Raw genomic sequence first — 21,747 nt, 5'->3', positions numbered from 1 at the left:
TATGAAGATGAATTCCAAATAACAATCTCGTCTGGATCGCTCCATTTTCTGAAGATAGGGTTATAGTGACAGATGTTTCAGGTAGGAACTCATGAATTTTCCAGGTAAAATTGATTATACTCCCAGAAAGGTAATCTGGTTTGTAACAGATTTTCTGATTTTTTTTCACAAGTACCTGAGCATTAATTTAGTGGTTATATCTGTCTGCTTATAAATGGATGGTACAGGATTAGAGTCTGAAGAAGTTCTTGCTCACGATCTTACCCAACTCCCAACTGGTAATTATATAAGGGGTGGGGCTCCCTCCTATTCTGGGAGGAAAAAAGAAAAAGCTCTGACAAAATGATGCATGGAAAGAAAAAGGTTTACGGCCTCAGCTATGAAGGGCATTTTTTTGATACCAGGTTTCGTCCCTGTACCAGTACTCTTCATGGTCGCTGGCTAAAAAGAATCAGCAGGAAGCTGCTAAAACCTCCTGGCATCCACAGCTAAAAAATCTTCATGATCATTTTGCCCTTGTTAACAGTAAAAGCATGGCAAAAATTTAAATCAAGTTCTGTATCACCAGATGCATCATGTACAAGGCCCTCCACCACATCTATGCATTTATATTACATCTGATTCGCACATGTAGCTAAGGCAGGGAGACTAAGGAAACAAAAAAAAAAAAAAAAAAAACAAGAGAAGAACAAGAATATAATATTTATATGATTCAGTCTATTGATCTGTGTCCACAGGCAGAGACATGCAAAAACTTTATTATAAAAAAAAATAGAAATTAGGGAGTACAAAATTTTCTCACAAATCTTACCCTGGTACACCCAATTTTTAGAACGCTTAATTGCTCTTACAAGAGATATATATAATTTAGTAAGTCGACTTAGACACAAGCCAGTATTCCTACAATAATCAGGTTAGTTCAATAAATCAACAAGCTCAAAGCTGATTTAAGAGCACTTTCAAAGCAATCCTATCACATAGATGCTCCATGATACCTATCCCAGCAGTGTCAGCCCTGGTGCTGTCAAAGCCAGTAATTCTTCAGATGAGCAGTTACTATGAACAAATCCAGAGCTACTATCACAAGAAATGTATATTAAACATATCATTTAATTGACTGTATGAATGTGAAAAGGATTTTTATTCAGAAATATAATCCCTAGCATCATAAAGCATTCATTCAATTTACATAACATGGACTTTGACCAGCAGAAACAAATAATAATATGCAAATCTACATCATGCAAAACGGGCATTATGGCTGCAAAACCTAAATAAGTAATTTCACAGCAACTTTTTGGCGACTGTTAATGTCAATCACCCGGCTTGAAGACCTAATTCATCTGTCTTGGGTTGGTGATGCAGGATAGAACTGATTTAGAGGCCAATATCCCTACTTAAACATTGACAGACCCACCCTTATTTGCGCCTTGCAGCTGCTCCATGGGTGAGCTTGTGATGCTACCAACTGACCCATGTGTCTGTGAGCTCAACTGAGGGCTAGCTGGCCCAGCTGCTGCATTGCCACAGTTGTTATTCTTCTGCAATGCACCTGAGCTCAACCGCTGAGGACTCATTGCAGACTGCTGGCCCATTTGATGAGGACTAATCTGCTGCTGTTGCATTATCATTGCCGGTGGCGAACCAACCACCTGTGGGGATCCCACCCGTGCCTGCTGCAGCGGAGAGCTTATTTGTTGTTGTTGTTGTTGCTGCTGCTGCTGCTGCAGCTGTTGCTGTTGTAGCTGTTGTAACTGCTGTTGATGCTGTTGTAGTTGCTGAGGATTCAGGTAAAAATTTGTTCCAGGGATCTTAGGTGGGCCCATGGGTGACATTGCATTCCGATGCAAAGGGCTCATGTTGGCTCTGTTCAGTGCATGCCCCAACATCGACAGGCCCGCCGAGCTTGACAGCATCTGACTATTATTTCCGGACATACCAGCAATCCCAGATTGAGGACCATACAAACCAGCCCTGTTTTGCTGTGCCATCCTCAGTTTAGCTGCAATTGCTGCAGCTTGTGCATGCGATATTGAACCCGGACGAAGTCCTGCACTGAAATTGGATGCAGATCCCAGGTTCATCTGGTTCGGGCTAATGTTGCCTAATCCTGACATGGGCCCCATAGGAGAGGATATGCCCCGAACTCCCCCCATGCCCATGACATTGCTCAGACCGCCAAGGCCCACCACATTATTGCCCATGTTTCCCATGTTCATGGCTGGTCCTAGACCCATCATCACCTTCCTAGGAAGTTGGGTTTGCTGTTGTTGCTGTTGCTGTGCTTGTTGCAGCATCTGAAGCTGCAAAGCAGCCGGCTTGCCGGTGACCATGGAATTATTACCAATCTGCAAGTTTGAGTTCTGCCCTATTAAATGAGAGAGTGGATTGGTTGAGAGCAGCGGTGATGATCTCTGCATATGAGGCAATGGAAGTTGTTGTTGCTGTTGCATCTGTGATTGCATACTTTGCTGCAGCTGTTGTTGTTGCTGCTGCTGAAGCAAAGTTTGGTCAAGCTGCTGTGTCCTAGCAGGCATAGCAGCCCCCGGCAAGTAACCTTGCAATGACTGGCTATTATTTCCAGAAGCCAGCATCCGTGCACTGTTGGGAAGATTTTGTGCAGAGTTCAGAGGTCCCACAGCATTCGTGGCTGCTATATGAGATGGTTGACCAAGAGCTACTTCTGGGTGTTTCACTTCAGCTACAGCATTATCTGATGTCATTCCTGGAACTGTGGTCATACTACTGGAAGAAGCAACCATGCGCACGGGTATAGGTTTGATACGATCTTCAGTTGTCCGATATCCATCACGCTCCATCTTCAAACCATAGAACAAGTAGAGTTCAAAATCAGGATAATGGAATATGATTCTACCTTTTTTTTTCTTTTGAGATTCAAGTGTTACTGAGAACATTTACCTGTGCACAAAACTGAGCTGCAAGCAGATCGGCATAGTGCTGACAAAAACACATTCAAGAGGTTAATGAAGAGATTCAACTCACTATGAAGAGATAATGGACTAAGCAATAAGGAACTCACTGTTGTGGGTAATGTGACAAATTCCTGAGTACTAGGAAAATCAGACTCATCTATATCTCCATACTGAATCGCTACTGTGCCATCATAAGGCTTCTCAGTCAGGGTCATTCGGTAGTGAGCTCTAGGAGGAACAACTGTAAAAAAAGTGCATTTGAAGTCAGCAGAGTCAAGTCGCCAATTTTCAGCTCAAACAAGATACATTTTAGCCGTGTTTCATCAAGCATGACAAACCTTGATACGCGCATTCTGTCCGCATGAAATGCATCGTTCTGGTCTTACACGTATTAATTGTTCCACCAAAAAGAGACCTAGACATTGGTCTAATGGGGTCAGTGAAATCCTCAGCATTAAATGAATCAGAGAGACAGAATGCAAGCCGTTGATTTGCATGTGCTACAGGTTTCCTTGCAGGGTAATCATCAACCTTGCTCTTCTTAAGATTGAGGTGGTATCTGTCAATTGTCAACACAACGTCACAGCAGGATGATATTTAAAAAAAAAAAAAGCAATATACATAACTATGAGGGGAAAAAATGATTAAGTTGTTGATAACATATAACTACTATTTTCAAATATCTCATTCAAGTAAAATCCTATCTAGTATTAAAATTTCAAATTTTACTGAATCTTTAAATAATGCAACGGATAAGATGATCAAATGAAACAAGAACTGTACATCCAAAGAAGACACCAAGTGCAGGTAAGTAGGAGTGAAAAAATTAAAGCACTTGGAGGCATTCGATAGGCTCCCTAGGTGTTGATTTGCATGGATCAAACTTTTTTTTTTTTGTAGGATTCTATTATACATTACATCATGTGTTTTCTCAATTAGCTCCGTATACTCACACTATATCAACCTTTGCCCTCATGCTGTTACAATATGAAGTTTAATTTATGATTACCAAGAAACAATAGCAAGATACACAAATCATAGAAACTTCCACCCAAACCAGACAGCCCACGTAGAAAAATAGATAAATATATATAATCATAACAGCATATGATATAAAAATGAAAAGGGAAAATAAAGAATCACAGGATTATCTTTTCTGAGTGACATTTCTGAATATAAACATACCTCTGGCTTATTATTTCAATCTTCGCAAGTCTCTCGAGGATTGCTTGATCACCCATAGGTGCAGTCCCAATAGATGGGCTATTAGCAATCAGTGGAGCATTCATATTACTAACACTGGCAGGAGATCCAACCCCACTCATGGTTTGTGTTTTGGGGACAGAATTTGTTTTACGTTTCCCAGCCACCGATGCTTGGTGTTGCCGATGCACAGAATCGCTGGGACTGGAATTCACAGAAGGGCCCCCAAGTGCAGCACTAGAATTTGCTGCCACTTTATCCTTCTGTGAACCTACTGCAGAAGTTGTTGCAACAGCACTAAACTGGCCGCCTACCGAACCACTGGAAATCTCTCCTGATTTTGATGACACAGGAGACTGAACTATCGGTCCAGAAGAGACTCGTGGACTCGCCACTGATTTCCTCTTCTGAAGCACATCATCCTTCCTCATATCCTTCTCAGCTAATTGCTGGGTATTATGCCACTGTGTAAGGACTAGGTGCTGGTTTCTCATGGATTGTTGCTGCAATAGATGCTGAGATTGTGACTGATGCTGGTACACTGTACTGTTTTCTGATACCAGTGACCGAGGAGCATCTTTAGACCCCTCCAGCTCTTGTCTATCCATCTTTTCTGTGTCAATCTGCTCTTCTTTAGCACCATATCTCATACCCTGCTGGTTAAAATAAAAGGACGCCCCTGCCTCTTGATTAGGAATATTATTTATCACTGGAGAAGGATATCTTTGACCACCCAGAGCAGAAGAATACTGCATTCCCTTAACCGCATCTATTTGAGAATCTAACATCTGGTTTTTTTTCCGCTGCATATCAGGCCCACTGAGGCCAACTAACTGAGGCCCTGGTTGCTGCTGCTGAATACCGTCTAGTCCCATTGGAGTCTGTTTTGGTCTCTTCATGCCTAATAACGATGTTGATTGGGTATCTTGGTTCTCCCTCTTCACAGAAAGGGGTGCATTACTATTGATTTTGTCAGTATAAGAACCCACCAAGTTCTGAGATGACATGGTGGTGTTGACTCCTGCCAAACTCACAGGAGGTCCAGAGACATGATCATGCACAACAGTGGGATAGTTTATAGCTGGCTGATGCATGGGCTGGGAGGGCAAAGGTAAAGTTGGTCTGCCAGTTTCTTGTGCAAAATTGTTAGATCTTAAGGATGAAACCCCACTTGATACATTTTGGGTGGCCATATTCTCATGAACTTGCTGCATTGTTGCATTGCCTAACAGAGTTCCTTGGTCATCCAATCTACAATTAGCATTCTGAGGCAGCCTATCAATGCAGACCTTCTTTCCATGAGTTTGATAATTGGATGTGACTGTCACTTCAGGAGTTTTCCGTAATCTCTTCTTTCTTCCAATACCAAGATCAAGCTGCAGATACAATATGTGATATCAATAGCAAACAAATTGCATAAGGTAGTCTTCCCTTGTTCATAATCTTAGCAAATGTTCAATACCTTATTAGAAGAAGGGTCATTATAAAGCCTATCTAACATTGGCGTAGGGTCCAGACAAAGTTGTGGTTGCAGTGCTTTCACTATGCGTGACTCAACTTCCTGTACCATAAAATCATAACATACATCAGTTCAAATCTCAGTAAAAAAATAAAAAAAAAGAGGACATATTTAGAGGATTGGCAATAACCATTAGATCACTGTAGGTCCAAGAATCATCAGATATTAATGGAATGTCTTTAACAACAGTTTCAAGAGACATTCGCAACCGCACTTTATGTACAATAGGAACCCCATCCACAGCAGAAACAGAAGTTCCTAGTTCAGATATGCATTTTCTATAATCACGCACCTACACAGAGTAATCAACACTTAACAAAAGCATAGAGTTTCCAAAATAGACTTTTCAATAAATAGCAGACAAGGAAAAACATGAAGAAACAATTTCAGTGTGTGAGGGCAAAAAATAGAGAATGTATCAACAAACAAGGCAATCATTACATCAGATTACCTATATATAACAAAGAGTGTACAAATTAAACCAAAACATGTTGCCTAGGTTTTATTTTCAAAGGGATCTAACCCCCATCCACTGCCAGCTGCTGAAATTCTGGAGCAATATAAGGTTAGCAAATAACAATGCCAGTAAAAATAAAGCATTCCCTGTCCACGTGAATGGCTTGTTTACAGAGTTATTTGAAAATTCCTATCCTTACCAAGGATGGAGGTACCCAGTGTACTGCCTCCATATTAGTGGAGAACCCCTAAAGGGGGCCTCAATACACCCCAGTTTTGGTGAATCAGAGAACCTTGCATATCATGCCAGATCAGGGTAGATCCAGCCTAAACCGAGCACTCGATACCATTGGGTACAGAGCACCTCAAGACCCCTTTCTTTTTGTTTTCCCACCATTTCAAGGTGCGAGCAAGAGTGAGAGATAGTGAGGAGCTTTCATGCATCAAGACTTCAGACCTTGAAGCTTAGATTGCCAGGAAAGCTTGCAATGCACAAATATAGTTGTTCAATGTATGTTTTTATGATAAGTTATATGAAACTATGTATCACATGATAACACACATAATAAATAGCAACGGAGAGCTTCAGCATTCATAGGACAGGATTGTTCAAGCATTTAAATCACTTACTTACCATATTTTCATACAAGACAAGCATTAAAACCAGTATGAGAGAGAGAGAGAGAGAGGGAAAGAGAATCAGAGGCCAAAGATATATATTTACATAATTTTGCAAAATATTATTTTTCTTATATCCTTAAATTAATCGGGAAGTTTCCTTTTAATGTTTAAACAAACAGTATTTGAAGGTATAAATATACTATAATTTGGTTAATATTATAATTTATCCTACGTATCCCCATATCTCCTTTTTTATACCTTACCAAGTCAGAAACTTGGATGTGCATATGAATTTGATTCTCAGATCCTTGTTCATGCAATGCTGGTTTTGAAACATTGAACAAACTTATCTGCCCCATATTTCTTATGGGTATTTTCAAGACAGATTATGTTCCTTCATACTTAAGAATTTACACTTTCAATACTCCCTTTAAGACTATTAATCATCTAGCCCTCCCCAACTATTTAGGGTTAGTAATTTTATATATTTATATTTCTATTAATTAATATAAGATGAATGAAATCAAAGTTCATTAATTGATTACGGTAAAAGACCAGCCTAGGGGTAAACAAGAACAAGCCACAAGTATCTGGTTGAGGTTGACCTTTTGGATTCTACTTTTTCATTGGTAGAATATATTTTTGAAATGTCTTGCTATTTTTCACATAAAAATTTTTGGAGCACTCATGCATAAATGTTAGTCACATGGTAGTAGGCACCAGAAGTCAATTGCACTTGTAAAGTGAGTTGAGATGCCTTCACTTAAATATAATTTTGTAAGTAATATACTTACATTTTTCAATTATTACTTGGCCAGAAAACATAACTTAGTAAAGTTTTGCTGCATATTTGCTATGTTAAGAAGCTCAATGCTTAGAAGTTATTGCACATATAGGCTCTTGTTGCAGCAAGTGTTGTTGCAGCAGTGCAAGACTATTAATCAATTCCATAAGAAAAGTAAAGAACAACATGGAAAGGAGAAACATACTCTTCATAATTTTAATGCATCAATGTTTTACCGAATTTTTTCCTTGTACACCTTGGAAATAAGCAATATCTGGTTGATGCAGAACCTAGAGAACTATTTGCAAGTTGCGACCCCTTTGGCTCACTTTCATCTACAAATCTCTGCCTTGCTAAATATGTAGTTTGGGATTTTGTACTTTCCTACATGCTGTCAGCTAGCTGCCGAGGAGCACCAACTTCTTCGAGTTGAAAATCCCAGTTTTTCCCACCAACATTTTTTCAGTTGAAAATCACAGTTGTTTCCATTATGGAAATCAAGCCAACCCTTCTCTACAGGTTTTCCCCCTTCTTCAATGCTCTGAAATCTCACTTTGCCACTTTTAGGCTTTTTATTGATTTCTTGGTTCTTATAGCTTATTTTGCACAAAAATTTTCCCTTTTGTTCTAATTCTCTTGTCATTTTTTTTTTCTTTGATGTTTCTTCAGAATCTTATCAATCTTTTCAAGCTATTTTTTTTTTACTTTTGGCTTGTCAGAAGGCCACCTTCCCTCATATTGTATTTTAAAAAAAAAGGTGGGGGCTGGGAAAGGACAAGCTCTATGCTCCTCCAGATTATCTATTTATTCTTCTTATGCTCTCCAATCACCAAAGCACTTCACGATACAACTAAATTATATCTCCCACCTATAGATGTACAGCAACATATGACCCAAGTCCCAACTTAGCCTATTAAAACCAAGGTATAAATAATATTTGATTGTTTGGATTAAGTACAAGTCACCGCCAACACCAACAATCAGAAGGGGTTTGTACTCACCGAGGCCACATGATATGGGTTTGCTACCTAGTGGCAGATGATCCCAAAATCTTGTTAGTCATAATAAAACCATAAGCTTCATATTGAACATAAAAGATTGCATATATGGTGCTCGGTAGGCCTCGTAGAGGTCATAGGATTCTGACAGGATATAATGTCAGCTGATTGATTATTGTTCAAGGTGTTGGCATTGGTCCACAAGTCTAGTCCAACACTTTGTGCACATCAGACAACCAGCAAGGTCAGACAGCATAGGCTTCAAGCCCAGTAATACTCTAGTGTGCAACCTTAACTTGAACAACTAAACTTGACCTAGCATATTGCTACATTTGAAACATAGATTAGTTCAGGTTGGAGCATCATTGACTTTTAGACAACAACCACAACTATATATTGCACTAAAATTGCAAGTTGATAGGGAGATCACAATTTTCTTAACTGGAAAAGAAAAAAACTTATTAATACATATTAAAGAGAAACTACGAGCTACAGGTCAATGCAAGGAGAGGAGTAGCTAACCTCACAGACAAGGGTCCCATCAATATACTTGCTAGGTATATCATCAAGAATATCTCCTGGCAACCACCCTGACTCGATTGCCTGTAAAGACATAAATGCACATGCAGAAAAAAATGATAAAAACAGCAATTTTAAGGCATAATGGAAGAGGATAAAAAATGTCCTTTTTTTCAAGTGCATATGAGGCAAAATCCTGGTAAAAACTTAATAGAAGCTGGTGATGTAGAAATTCAATTTCCTTTTAGGAAGCGCAGAAGCTTGGTTTTTCACAAATATGACATGTCACATCTGAACATTCAAAAGTTTCTCCATTCCAAGTCCGATATTAGCAAAACTAGGTAAAGTATCAATCCTTATAAATCTTCAGGCATATATTACTCAATGTAATAAACCAACAGTAAAATGAAAAGGAAGTTGAGAATATTTCATGATTCAATACTTTTATAAAAATTTAACTCTTAGTGATTATATTTGTGTCTAGTCGTATATGTGGGCTGTGTTACCTAGACACTCAAATCCAGCTCCTAGAATCCATGTCAAATACAAATCCGAATTGGATGAAACGGACACTTTGATACTTATAATTTTTTGGTTGCAGTTTTTAGGAATTGGTAGAGTTCACTCATATAGCAAGAAGTTCAACGCACTATAATAATGTAAAAGTGAGCTTTTGCTCTTTTTAGAGATTGATTAAGATTGTATGTACTAAAATAACCTGGCAACGTGCCATTTTTCTGAGCTAATTAAGAAGTTTGCATGAGAAACATGCTATTGAAAAATCTTAACAAATAATATTTTTAATTTTACTTAAAAGAATATTTAAATATTTGTGTTTTAGTTAAATATTTTATCTATGTACCCACAAATCTCCTTTTTTTCCTCTTGCCGTGTTAAACGGATGGGCGCATGTCCGGATCTGATTCTCGTGTCCGTATCCATGTAACATTGTGTATGAGCATAAGAGCATGCATACCTATGAATATGGAGTGTGTGTGTGTGTGTGTCTGCCATTAATGCAGATATTTTACGAAACCCTAGAGTTCCGAAATTCCATGAGAAACAGAAATCTTTCCACACTAAATTCTGGTCTAAGGCTCAGTATGTTTATCATTAAGTTAATATACTGAAATATGGTATGGTTTATGTAGGTGCAATTTGGACCCACTGCTTAACTAGAGTAACTCAGTTCTTAGGGTATCTTTCACAAGATCACATATTTGCTCAACAAGCATTTTAAAGTAATGAATCAATACGGCTTCCAGAAAAGTTCAATGGATATCATAAATCGGGCTTTACGTCAAAAAAAAATGAGGCAAGATTAATGTCATTATCAGGTTGATTACATCATCATCCAAACAATGCCTTGACAATGGCCTTCCAATAAATGCAAAAATAAAGGAAACGTGTGCAGAGCATGGTACTTACAGAAAATAGGGTCTCTGATGCCCTATCATATGGATGCAATGATTTAGCATCTTGAAGAAGAGGTTGAAAATTATCCATCTGACAAGTTTCAGTCTGCATTAGAACAGCATCCATGCTAAGAAATGCTTTAGCTATCATGGTCAATCGCACTTTAAATGATCAGGAACACACTATGAACTAGGAAATGCTAAGAATCTTCAATTTCAGAGTTTTATTTCAGACAGACCTCAGAAGGCTTCCCAATAATATATCCCTTCTGATAAAGGTTCAATGTGAAAGAAACTTCACGTTCTGCCAAAATTTTTAAAAACAAGGAAAAAAACATAGAGAAATATCTTAGTAATATAATGTGTACCCAACAAAAATGACCAAAACTACTTACACTACTTACCTGGCAATACAAGCCCTTCTGAACAAGTGGATGAAACTGAGGCACCATTAGCATCATTGATTGCCTCAGCAATATCAACCTATACAAAGATAGTTTACACTCTAATTAGCATTTATATTTCCTTCTTAGAAGCAGCATGGACATGAATGCAGATCTTTCTTAAAAAATGCTACTTGCTCCTGTTATGTGCACATGAACATTTCTCTTGCCATGTGGCAAGAGAGGTTGGTGCAACTCATGGGCTTTGTTGCCATATATGGGGTTTCTGTCGATTATGGAATTGCCAAATCAGCAGTTGTGGGCCCGATAGCCTTTTCATGTGCGCCTAACGTGCTCCACGGAGCACTTTCTTCATAAAGTCATAAAAAGTGACTTGACTTACCAAGCTGGAACAAAAAAATCAGCAACTATTTTACTTAAAAAATCAGGACTGATTTATCAAGTCGAGGGTGTGTTCCTAAATGCTAAGCTTGGATGGGAAATTTAAATGAGACGTATCCTTAAAAAGGGAAAATCCATAGATATATACAAGTGGTGACGTCCTGACGAAAACATGATATTTTCCAACAAATCAGGACAATCATTTCACTTGTTTCAAGTCTAAAATATCGAGAAAAAATAAAAATGGAAATCCTAATATTTTAGCCTAAACTATTCCAAATGTGGCAGGTCCAAACCAGATAATAATCTCAGCAAGAGTAAGACCATGCAGTGAAATGTGAACTCTCGTGTTATTAATCGAGAATAAAAAATAGAAAACAACACATACATAGCTGACATCTGGAATAACATGGCAAGTGAAGGTAATAGTAGGGGAAATCACATAAGTACAATAAAAGCTGTGTTATCTAAACACTTAAGTCCAGCTCCTAGAATCTGTGCCAGATACATATCCGAATCAAATACAAGCCAGACATCTGGATATAATAACCTTTGGGTTGCAGTTTCTTGAAATTGGTAGAGTTCGACTCTTTGAACAATAAGTTTGTGCAATATAATAATGTTAAAAGTGAGCTTTTGTTCTTTTTAAAGACTGATTAAGAATGTAAGCATTAAAATTTTGCGAAATGTTTCTAAGATCATTAAGCTAATTAGGAAATTTGTAAGAGAAACATGTAGATTGAAAAACCTTAACAAATAACATTTTTTACTTTTAGAATATTTAAATTATATGTATTTTAGTTCAATAAATTTATCTATGTATCCGCAAATCTCTCTTTTTTCCTCTTGTCATGTCAAACACCCGGACACATGTCTAGATCTAATTCTCGTGTCTACATCCATGTAACAATGAATAAAATTACACATTAAATAATTAAATTATAGCAATTCTTAGCTAAAAGGGTACATATGGTGAAAATTTGAAAAGTTTTTTAAGCACTAATAAATGGAGCGGTGAGGAGATGTGCTTGTGTGGTCAAGGGTGACCTCATGATCATCTGAACATGGATAAGAAGGGGGGGGGAAGCATTAACGTAAATGAAAGTCACAAGCATTCCACTGATAAAAGCAAGCTCCCCAGCAGTGAGTGATGCGATGCTCAGATCATCTGTCTCGAAACCATGCACATCACACATGGTATACTCCAGTCCGTTCGTACAGTTTGATGATTCTTTGCCTGAACCTTTGACCTACGTTAATAGATTAAAGCCCAACTTGATAGTTTGCAAATGCAGGAGAGGAGAGTACACTAAAACAGGATGGTTGCCTTGTGCCCTTTTCAAAACTAAATAGCTTATTACTAAGACCCAAATATGAAGTTAATTGAATTTTGCATCAACTAAGAACACCTTGAAGGGCACCAGCTTTAAAAGTTTATCTCTTTATAATTCAATAGTCAACAATCAGAATTCTTTTCCAAGGATACTTGGGTTTGCCCGTTGGCACCATTCTCCTTAGGGAGAAGTTTCAGCTTCTAACCCCTTAGATAGCATTCCCGCCATATTTAAAAAAATGGCATCTTAGTTTTTCATTCCTATCATTATAGTCAAGGGTTAGATATTTGTCGGACAACCGTGACAAATTACACCGTCATTTTTGAATTCATACTTTTTCTTTCTTTGCATAAAAAATGAAGTGAGAGGGCAGGAGGCATAAGCAATATAGACAAAATATATAAAAAAAGAAAAAGACAACAAGACCCTAGATCCCACACTATATAGTTTGAAACAAAAACTACCTGAAATCCTACGCAAAATATCCAGCATAAAGTAGACAGAATCCAAAATAACAGATATGCACGGGAAAAGAAAACTACGATGGCACTAATAAAAGCCGGGATGAAATATAGTCTAAGAACAAAGACTGCCCTAGAACCCTAATCGCTCACCAAATCCTCAAAAAAAAGCACGAATTTCAGCCGCATGCGCTCTCCCAATAATTTCCGATCAAGATAGTTTGATAAACTAGAGGAAAACAATGATTAAAAAAAAAAAGGTTGAATCTTTCAAACGAACTACCAGGATAAGGCATAACAAAGATCACTCAGAAAACCCAAAAAAACAATGTTTTTTTCTCCAGAATCGTTCCATAAAAGGTGAATTCACCATCAGAGCTCAAACACAGTCAGTCGGAAGACTCAAAAACAGATATAACTAGATAGAAATAAAGAAACTGGAGAGAAAAAGGAAACTTGAGCAACCTCGCGCTTTGATCCAGCTCCGATTAGAACGCGGGAGCTCTCGCTGGAGAGAACCGGCTCTTCTGGGACGGCGCTCGGCTTGGGACGGAACCTGGTCCCGACCTTCGAGATCTTAAAGGAGACCCCCATCCCCGACCTCCTCCACCAATCAACGGCTCTCCCGAGCGGGATCCCGACGGGAGGCAGTAGCTGGAAACCCTAGAGGAACCCTAGAACCGGCGAGCTCTCCTACTTTGGGGGAGATTTACGGCGTCTTCTTCTCCTCCCCCGCCGTGGAGGACGAAAACCCCGCAGCGAGGGGCCATTTTCTCCGCTTCCCCATTCGTTTGTTTTCTTGGTCGCTAGCGGGAGGGCGAGTTGCCGGGCGCCGGGATGGCGGTCGACATACCACCGTCTAATAAATAACGCCCGTTGGAAGGCTTGGAGCGATGGCGGCGGGACGGAGATAACGGCTGTTATTTGATTTTTGATTTTTCTTTTTCTCTGATTTTCTAGGCTGCCTGCTTTTTGCAAATAAAATAAAATAAAAGTAAAATCTAAAAGATAATTGCTGAAATAATTCTAAAATTTGGTATTAGTGATTTTGCAAGATAATAATTGTTGTTTTTTTGCTGGTATTAAGGCTGTTTGATGTGTTCCATTATAAATGACTAATCAAATAATTATTGTTTCATTATGAAGAAATAATGAATAATTATTATATTTTGCAGGTATTGTTAATAATATAATGATGCAATTATGGTTTTCTATTAAAATGGTACATTTATTCTTTTATACGAGGGGTAGCATTGCAAGAAGCCCTTTTCTGTTGCAATAAGATCTATGAATTATGTCATATTCATTTTGTACCAAAAATTTTATATCATATTTATTATTATTATTATTATTATTATTATTATTATTATTATTATTATTATTATTATTATTATAAAATAGTTATGCTTTTGGTTATCCATAATTGGCAAGGCCTTACTTTGACAATGACATCCATCAGCTTTTTAGTTAGCTAATAAGGCTCTAATTGACAAATGTATGTTAATTTTTTTGTCTCTCTTTTTTTTTTTACTAATAGACGATGGATGATGAGACTCCACTTGACCAATAGTATTTTTTAGTCCTTATTCAGTAGAAATGATTTGAGAGCTCAACAAATATTTTCTCTTTCAACAAATTATATGCATTAAATATTCATGATAAATTTTGAGCTTGTTTATGGTACCTTAAATTTAGAAGAATAAATGAAGAATAACTTTATTTCATATCTCATGATATATTCTATTTTCATATATTACACTAATATCCTATTGATGAAAAGTTTAATGTAACAATAATAATCGTCTTTTATACAATGTTGGATAGGTTAAGCTTGAAAAGAAAGATGGAATTGAGAATTGACAGCTAAAAAAATGAAGGAAAATAGGCCTATTTTTTAAATAAAAAATAGTATTTAAAAATGAAGGAAAATTTTGTGTCTTTGAAGGGAATCTATACAAGAAGGCCTATTCCTCCCCTATATTCTACATACCTTTGCTATCCAAGAAAAAAAATCTATACAACAGAAATATCCCCTATTATCGCACTGATGTGTTTCTTGCGTTCTTGCCACAATGTGCTTTCTTAGGTAGCCATGAAGCCTAAGCTTTAAAACAGCACATGCATGGAATGACTATATTAAACATGCATGATACTATAATGACCATGCATGAGACCATAATAAAATTTAGAAAAGGAATTTGTAATATCCAAGTCTTATTCTTGTAGTTACAAAATTCCTTGATGTCAGCCCTACAGGAGAGCAACCACAGACGGGAGTAGGACTAGTTTTCCTCGAGGCAAGGCTGAACAAATAGATTAAGATTTAAAAAAGAAATAAAAAAATGGCAAGGCCAAAATAAATAGGATTTTAAAAAAAAGGGCACGAAAAAAATGAAAGATGGAGATGCGGGGTATCGAACCCCGTGCCTCTCGCATGCAAAGCGGGCGCTCTACCGTTTGAGCTACATCCCCGAGTGCTAATTTTGTCAAGTAAAATCATTAACAATTATTTATGACGAGCAGTATAATCCTTCCTTATCTATATCCCTTCCTAGAATATTATTGTATTGCAAAAATTGGCAATTTCTTTTATTTATACTTGGACGCTCTTTTCTTTTTTCTTTTTTTTTATTAAGCCATTCTTGTCATCATGCTATAGTTTATTCCTTGGATTCTTTTCTTGCCGCCTGCTGATTCGTTCGTTTGGTCTGATTGTTATAATTTTTATTTTTGAAGGTATTTTTTTCCTTGTAAATTCATTGTCAATTTTAGTAAATTTGCTGTTCTCTTCACACTTATTGGACCAAGAGCAATTGTAGAATGGATTTGTTTGAAGTAACAAAAAATATTCTTCGCATTCAATTGATTTTGGCAACATGTTGATTATTGCCTCACGAGCACGTTGGAAGCATTAAAAAAAAAAGAAGAAGAAAAAGAAAAGAAAAGTTATCATTAAACTTTTCATACAAGCACGAGCTAATACAAAGTTCATTTCGTGAACCATGTAATTTATTTCACAAAAAATACTAAGAATCTTAGAGTATGTAGGATTACTTCTGGTTACACATTATTATATCTAGGGAAAGTTTTATTAGAACTTACTGTTCACGACATTATCCACCTTGCTCTCCTCCTTCCATATGGAACTGCCATGTCAACCATTTTATGATGATCTCTTCTATGGGTATCTTTTTGTTAGCTGTAAAGAAGTTTTGTTTCTCTTCTCCCAATTAGAGCTGGAAATAAACCATTGACGAGCCTAACTTTTCATCATGTCGTTTGGGTTGGGCTTCTGATCGGGCCTATTGAAAATTTGGCTATCTTTATTCCCACAGGTGGCTGAAAGTTTTTTTAGTAGCAGGTGGAGAAAGACCTCAACACTTCACAATAGGATTCAAATCATTGATGCGACCAGGCCACCCTCTTGAATCACTAGCTTCTCATAATTTACAAAACCATCTCATGCTCCATTTTCCCTTGCAATAAATCTGTACTTAAAAGTTGATTTTGTGTATTTGATGAGCACCATTTTTTTATAATAATAAAAAAAAAAGCATGACGGATTTTTTGCATGCCTCTGGAGCGTGAAGCCTTTCTTGTCTCAAATATTCACTTGGAGCATACCATGTCTCAATGATTAACGTAATTTTTCTATATTCCCATGATCGAACTTTCTCCGAATATGCATTATTGGCCTTTTTCTAGTAAATCAAGATATGGTGTAAGGACCTTCCTTGATACAAAGAAGGATTAGCTACGAATAATGACAACAACCTGGTATCTTCAATCACAAGCAACCAAAGAAATAATTATAGATTCATTATTAAGCTGCAAGAATATGTTCCCAAGGGTATAACATGAAACCAAGATACCTGCACGCAGGATACAAGTTGGGAGCAACGGGCACAAGACAATGAAATATCCCCTCGCTTTTGGCCCCTGCCACATCCATTGCTGCATCCTCCTACCAATTTTGCTGCAACACGGCAGCAGAATATCTAATCGCAGCCTATTCTTTCCTGGCTCCATCATCATTCATTCCTTCCCCATCTCTTGCCTGAGGTTCTGCTCGCACGTGCAAGGACAGGGATGGTATCTTTTGCACGGAAGAAGGGTTCACTCTTTCTTCATCTGTTGGATCGTGCAATGTCTGCTTGAAGATCTGTGCAGACGGCAGAATGCTTTGAGATCTGTATGGGTGCGATCTAACAGTCGATTTCATGTAAGGAGAACGATCATTATTTCATGTGAAAGATACAACCCGAACCTTACATGCAATGATTAGTTTCTCTCTCTCTCTCTCTCTCGCCCACGGACCAAATTTATGCACCCTCAGAAGATTGATGCAGCTTGATTTATGCGCCCATCGGCACATGGAAGGTCTACATAGTGGAAGGTCGCTGAGATTGGGGGTGCACCTTTCGGGTGAAAGAAATAAAGAATAGAGATGGTAATGAGTCAAGTATGGACCAAATAGGCTATTAGCTATATTCGTCCTGTGTTTATCTCAAGGCAGCGGGATGGGTAAAGTCTTGAAACTGGATTGGATGGATTAGATTGAGTAAAACTATAAAAATCAATTTTTTTTTAATCACGAAGAGAGAATCTATAAAGAGATATATATATATATCCGGATTAGATGCAGGATGTATTTTACTATTGAAATTCATCCTATCGCCATGGACGGAGGATGTCCGCCACTCGCCACCCTCCAAAGCAGCAGGGGAGGCTTAATAAGGAGTGGTATTGGTTGCCAAGGAGGCCATTGGAGAATGGTGATGGGGCCACCCAGTTGGGGTAAGGGGATAGGACCCGCCCACCTGAAGATAAATTGTTGATGGAAATATTCTTTGCAACAAGGCTGATTTTTTGATAAGTGTACTCACACTAGAAGGCAGTATCATTTTGGATTTTTTTTCTTAAAATAATTATTTTTTTCAAAATTCTCAGCTTGACTGATTAATTATCATAAATAACTTGTAATTACATCTAAGAATTTGCATCTTCTATCCCATCATTTGTAAAATTTATGATTAATTATCATAGATTTTACTTGGAAATTCTTAGCTTCACTGATTAACCAAAGTAAATCCATAAATAGAATAGGAAATACTTAACATTTTGTAACTTTCACCTATTAATATCTCATGAATCAAGTGCATCTCCCTCTACCTTGAAGTTTTGCTTCTTCTTTATTCTACATCGGCATTCACACATCTATTGATATTATTGCTTTCTATAATAAAAAACTTGACAAGTTTTATTATGGCAATTGCCTTTTTTCAAAAATATATTTTTAAGAAAAGTCAAGAAGACTTTTCTTTGAGCCACGTCCCCATACATTTATTGAATGCTAGCAACAGGAGCAGCCAAGTATCTACTTTTCCACCTTTATAATGCAGCCAACCATCCCCCTTAATTCTAAACCTAAGAATGAGAAGGCTAGATCTCGATTAAAACAGTTGCTTGAATTTCTAATTATCTTAAATTGATCATCAAGGGTGAGTGTTATTGAAGTAATACATACTTTTTAATAATTGAAGCAACTACATCAAAATATGAAGCATGTTCGATTAATCTGAAGTTTGAACAGGCTCTTGCAAACGATGGTAGCTGGCCGGCTCTAGAAAGGTGGAATAATTGAAGCAACTACATCAAAATAAGCTCGACCCAACGATTCGGCCCGGGGTAATGTGATTTAGGCCTGCCTGTCAGCCTGTTGACATCACTAAATTTGCACTTTTCTATAAGCATTGATCATTGTAGCACAAATAAATGCTAAACAAAATAACTTATCCAATTCAAATGAAGAATTTACTGCAGCAAATTTTATACCAACACAAATCCCACAATTGGTTGAAGCTTATTGGTTCAATATAAGGAGATGCCAGTACAATATTATTCCTAAAAAAAGAAACTTAATCCAATAATGCTCTCGGCAGTCATTCATGGTCAAGTTTATGATCCAAGACTTAGATTTAGAGCTGTTCTAGACATATTTATTTGCGTGTCAGCCTTTTCTTTTTGTTGCTGTACGGAAGTATTATACAAAACGTGCGTGAATACAACTAAGAAAATTAAAAAGCAACACATTTTGGAGAGCACTCAGCAACTCTGCCTTGCCCTCCTAAAGATGTACCTTCGAATGGTGAGATACAAACGAAGCCATCCAATCAGCAGCACCATTGGCCTTCCAAAATACATGCTTCGCCTAAATATCTCTCAGTAATGGATGGTAGTCGCTGACCCCCTCTCTAAAACTTGCAGAATCCATCTGATGATCACCGCAGAGTCGCCCTCCAAAAAGGCTATCCTAGCCTCCAAAAGGTGCATGTCACCTTTCAAGAAGCATGAACCGTATAGTTCATTGGCCTGTGTGCTTATGTACCCTCGGAGACGTCTTTGTGTCAAATGAGCAAGAGATGTTATATATATGTTTGATCACATATCCCTTCCACAGATGGTTCGTAGTTCTTGGGATTCCCTTTTGTGCAAAGGTTTCAAGGATGGAGTAATACCTGTTGCACGAGAGAGGACCCTAATGTTTAGTTTTCCAGAGGCAAGTGAGATAAAGAGAATCCCATCCTCTCCACTCTCTCCATACTAGAAGCCTATGAATAATGTAGCTCGTCCATGGCCTTGTTCTACCCATTTGGGTACCTTGAGATAGATCTCGCTCTTTAGGATCTTGCAGACTTGGCAATCTATGGCTAGTAATTGATCTGTGCACATTTGGTCGACAAGTCCACAAACCACTTGGCCCGTAAGATGAACTAGATAAGCACTGATGAACTGGACATGCATTCACTACTGATGTATATATAATTATCAAGAGGCAAGTCATTAAATATCATATGTGGGTTTGATTGACAAATTACAATCGTAGTGTTATAAAAGCTATGTAAAAGCTTTTGTCAACTTTTTTTCATTATTTTAATTGCGTTAGATCATGATAATGTTTCAATCATGATGTAGCTCGTCCATGGCCTTGTTCTACCCATTTGGGTACCTTGAGATAGATCTCGCTCTTTAGGATCTTGCAGACTTGGCAATCTATGGCTAGTAATTGATCTGTGCACATTTGGTCGACAAGTCCACAAACCACTTGGCCCGTAAGATGAACTAGATAAGCACTGATGAACTGGACATGCATTCACTACTGATGTATATATAATTATCAAGAGGCAAGTCATTAAATATCATATGTGGGTTTGATTGACAAATTACAATCGTAGTGTTATAAAAGCTATGTAAAAGCTTTTGTCAACTTTTTTTCATTATTTTAATTGTGTTAGATCATGATAATGTTTCAATCATGATGTTAATGTTAGAGTTTTAATTTTAAAAAAAAATAATTTTTTTTATCTCCTAAATTTTAGTTATTTTAAAAATTTGAAAATACTTTTTAAATTACCGTTTTAACTCCATATAAATTTTGTTGGGGATAATGATGGCTATGCTCTATGGAACCATATGCGGATATCCAAGATAATAAAATCTTTCCTTGGTAGTTGTAACAGAAAGTTATTATTTTTGGCCACGTGTGGCTTTTTGTCCTTTTGGGGGTTAAGAGAGAACCTTCTACGTTCCCAATCATTGCCTCTCCTCGTCCCGCTCGTGCGGTGGGACCCACACAAGATACGATTCTCCACGCATCTCAGTTATCCTTTCCTGCGATGTGATTGGCTCTTATGGTACCGGTAAGACTGGCGGGACCCACCGGCCCACCGGACGGAGACTCTCCTGCACGGCTTTCTCTGCCCAATCCTCGTTTCAGACGCGAGGACCCATGAGATGTCCAATCATATTATCCCACGTGGCCAGGGCAGAGCTGTTTGTTTTTTTTTTTATAGATGCGATGACCCGATCCCTTCGGCGTAGCAAAGATCACCGCTACGTTCATAATCGGACGGCTACAATCGAGGGTCACTAGAAGTGGTAGGATTGGCTCGTGACGCTCCAAGAACGAACAGCTCGTTTCTCTAGTCATCGTCAACCCGTTCATTTTATGTGCAAGCAAATGCACTTGCATAGTACCAAAAACTAAAATGTTTGGCTGATCTTCTTTGCATGGAATCCATAGAATTCCATCAACATAAATAAAGAAATAAATATTTGCCATGGATTTATAATTTCCCTCATGTTTTAACAAATAACCGATCATTTTCTCATGAAGCATGCTTGTTGAGAGAGAGAGAGAGAGAGAGAGAGAGAGAGATGCATATGGCATATGAAAGTAATATGTTTAATGGTGTCATAAAAAGGAAATGAATTTATTAATCTAAACACCGTAATCCTAGAAAATTTATGTTCTTATTTATATTTTGAGTATCATCACCTGCATGGCAATTGGCATAAATATAGTAAGGTGTTATTTTGCAAGAGAAGATGAATAAGTAAATCCCTCCAACCAATTACCATGATAAGATGCCATTATAGGTTTTGTAAACAAAGGCATATATCATCAATAAAGTTTGGCTACATAGTGGGGGTGATCTTTTTGGCAATACTGCGAGCTCTCCTAGCCCATATGAGTGAGACTGAATCGCATGTTTAGTTCTTTCCGGCACAATAATTGTCCGACTTGTAAATATAAAGTTGCATTGCATGAGATCAGGTAAAATTATAGTACTTAGTCAACTATCCTAATGATGTACATGGATTTCTTTTTTCTAGATTGGAATTTTATGTGGTTTTAGGATATAGGACAAGAGCCTCT

At 37.7% G+C, this 21,747-nt stretch overlaps 1 protein-coding gene and 1 non-coding gene across 5 annotated transcripts; both read right to left on the bottom strand.

Moving 5' to 3' along the window:
* Positions 1 to 1,122: 1,122 nt before the first annotated feature.
* LOC120113289 (protein PHYTOCHROME-DEPENDENT LATE-FLOWERING-like) lies at positions 1,123 to 13,911 on the bottom strand. 4 transcript variants are annotated; one of them, XM_039134342.3, is made up of 12 exons: positions 13,494 to 13,911; positions 10,853 to 10,931; positions 10,688 to 10,752; positions 10,462 to 10,554; positions 9,037 to 9,117; positions 5,786 to 5,947; positions 5,599 to 5,697; positions 4,119 to 5,512; positions 3,272 to 3,492; positions 3,041 to 3,174; positions 2,920 to 2,958; positions 1,123 to 2,819 (listed from the first exon to the last, which is right to left on the bottom strand). In XM_039134342.3, the coding sequence occupies exons 1-12, from the start codon at positions 13,620 to 13,622 to the stop codon at positions 1,398 to 1,400; spliced, it is 3,918 nt and encodes a 1,305-aa protein (XP_038990270.3). In that variant the 5' UTR covers positions 13,623 to 13,911; the 3' UTR covers positions 1,123 to 1,397. The 4 variants fall into 4 exon arrangements, with proteins under 4 accessions (XP_038990270.3, XP_038990271.3, XP_038990272.3 ...); XM_039134343.3 differs by having other exon boundaries at positions 10,462 to 10,539; positions 13,494 to 13,906; XM_039134344.3 differs by lacking the exon at positions 5,786 to 5,947 and having other exon boundaries at positions 13,494 to 13,867.
* Positions 13,912 to 15,427: 1,516 nt separating this feature from the next.
* Positions 15,428 to 15,500, bottom strand: TRNAA-UGC (transfer RNA alanine (anticodon UGC)). Its single transcript has one exon. It is a non-coding gene; the product is annotated as a tRNA-Ala (tRNA).
* Between the last annotated feature and the right edge of the window lie 6,247 nt (positions 15,501 to 21,747).

This window comes from Phoenix dactylifera, chromosome 15 (genome assembly GCF_051530095.1).
Source record: "Phoenix dactylifera cultivar Ajwa chromosome 15, Ajwa_hap1_PhDact_Kaust_v1.1, whole genome shotgun sequence".
In the NCBI taxonomy this organism is placed as follows: domain Eukaryota; kingdom Viridiplantae; phylum Streptophyta; class Magnoliopsida; order Arecales; family Arecaceae; genus Phoenix; species Phoenix dactylifera.
The sequence above is the reverse complement of the archived record's forward strand: the minus strand, read 5'-3'. Positions and strand labels throughout refer to the sequence as shown.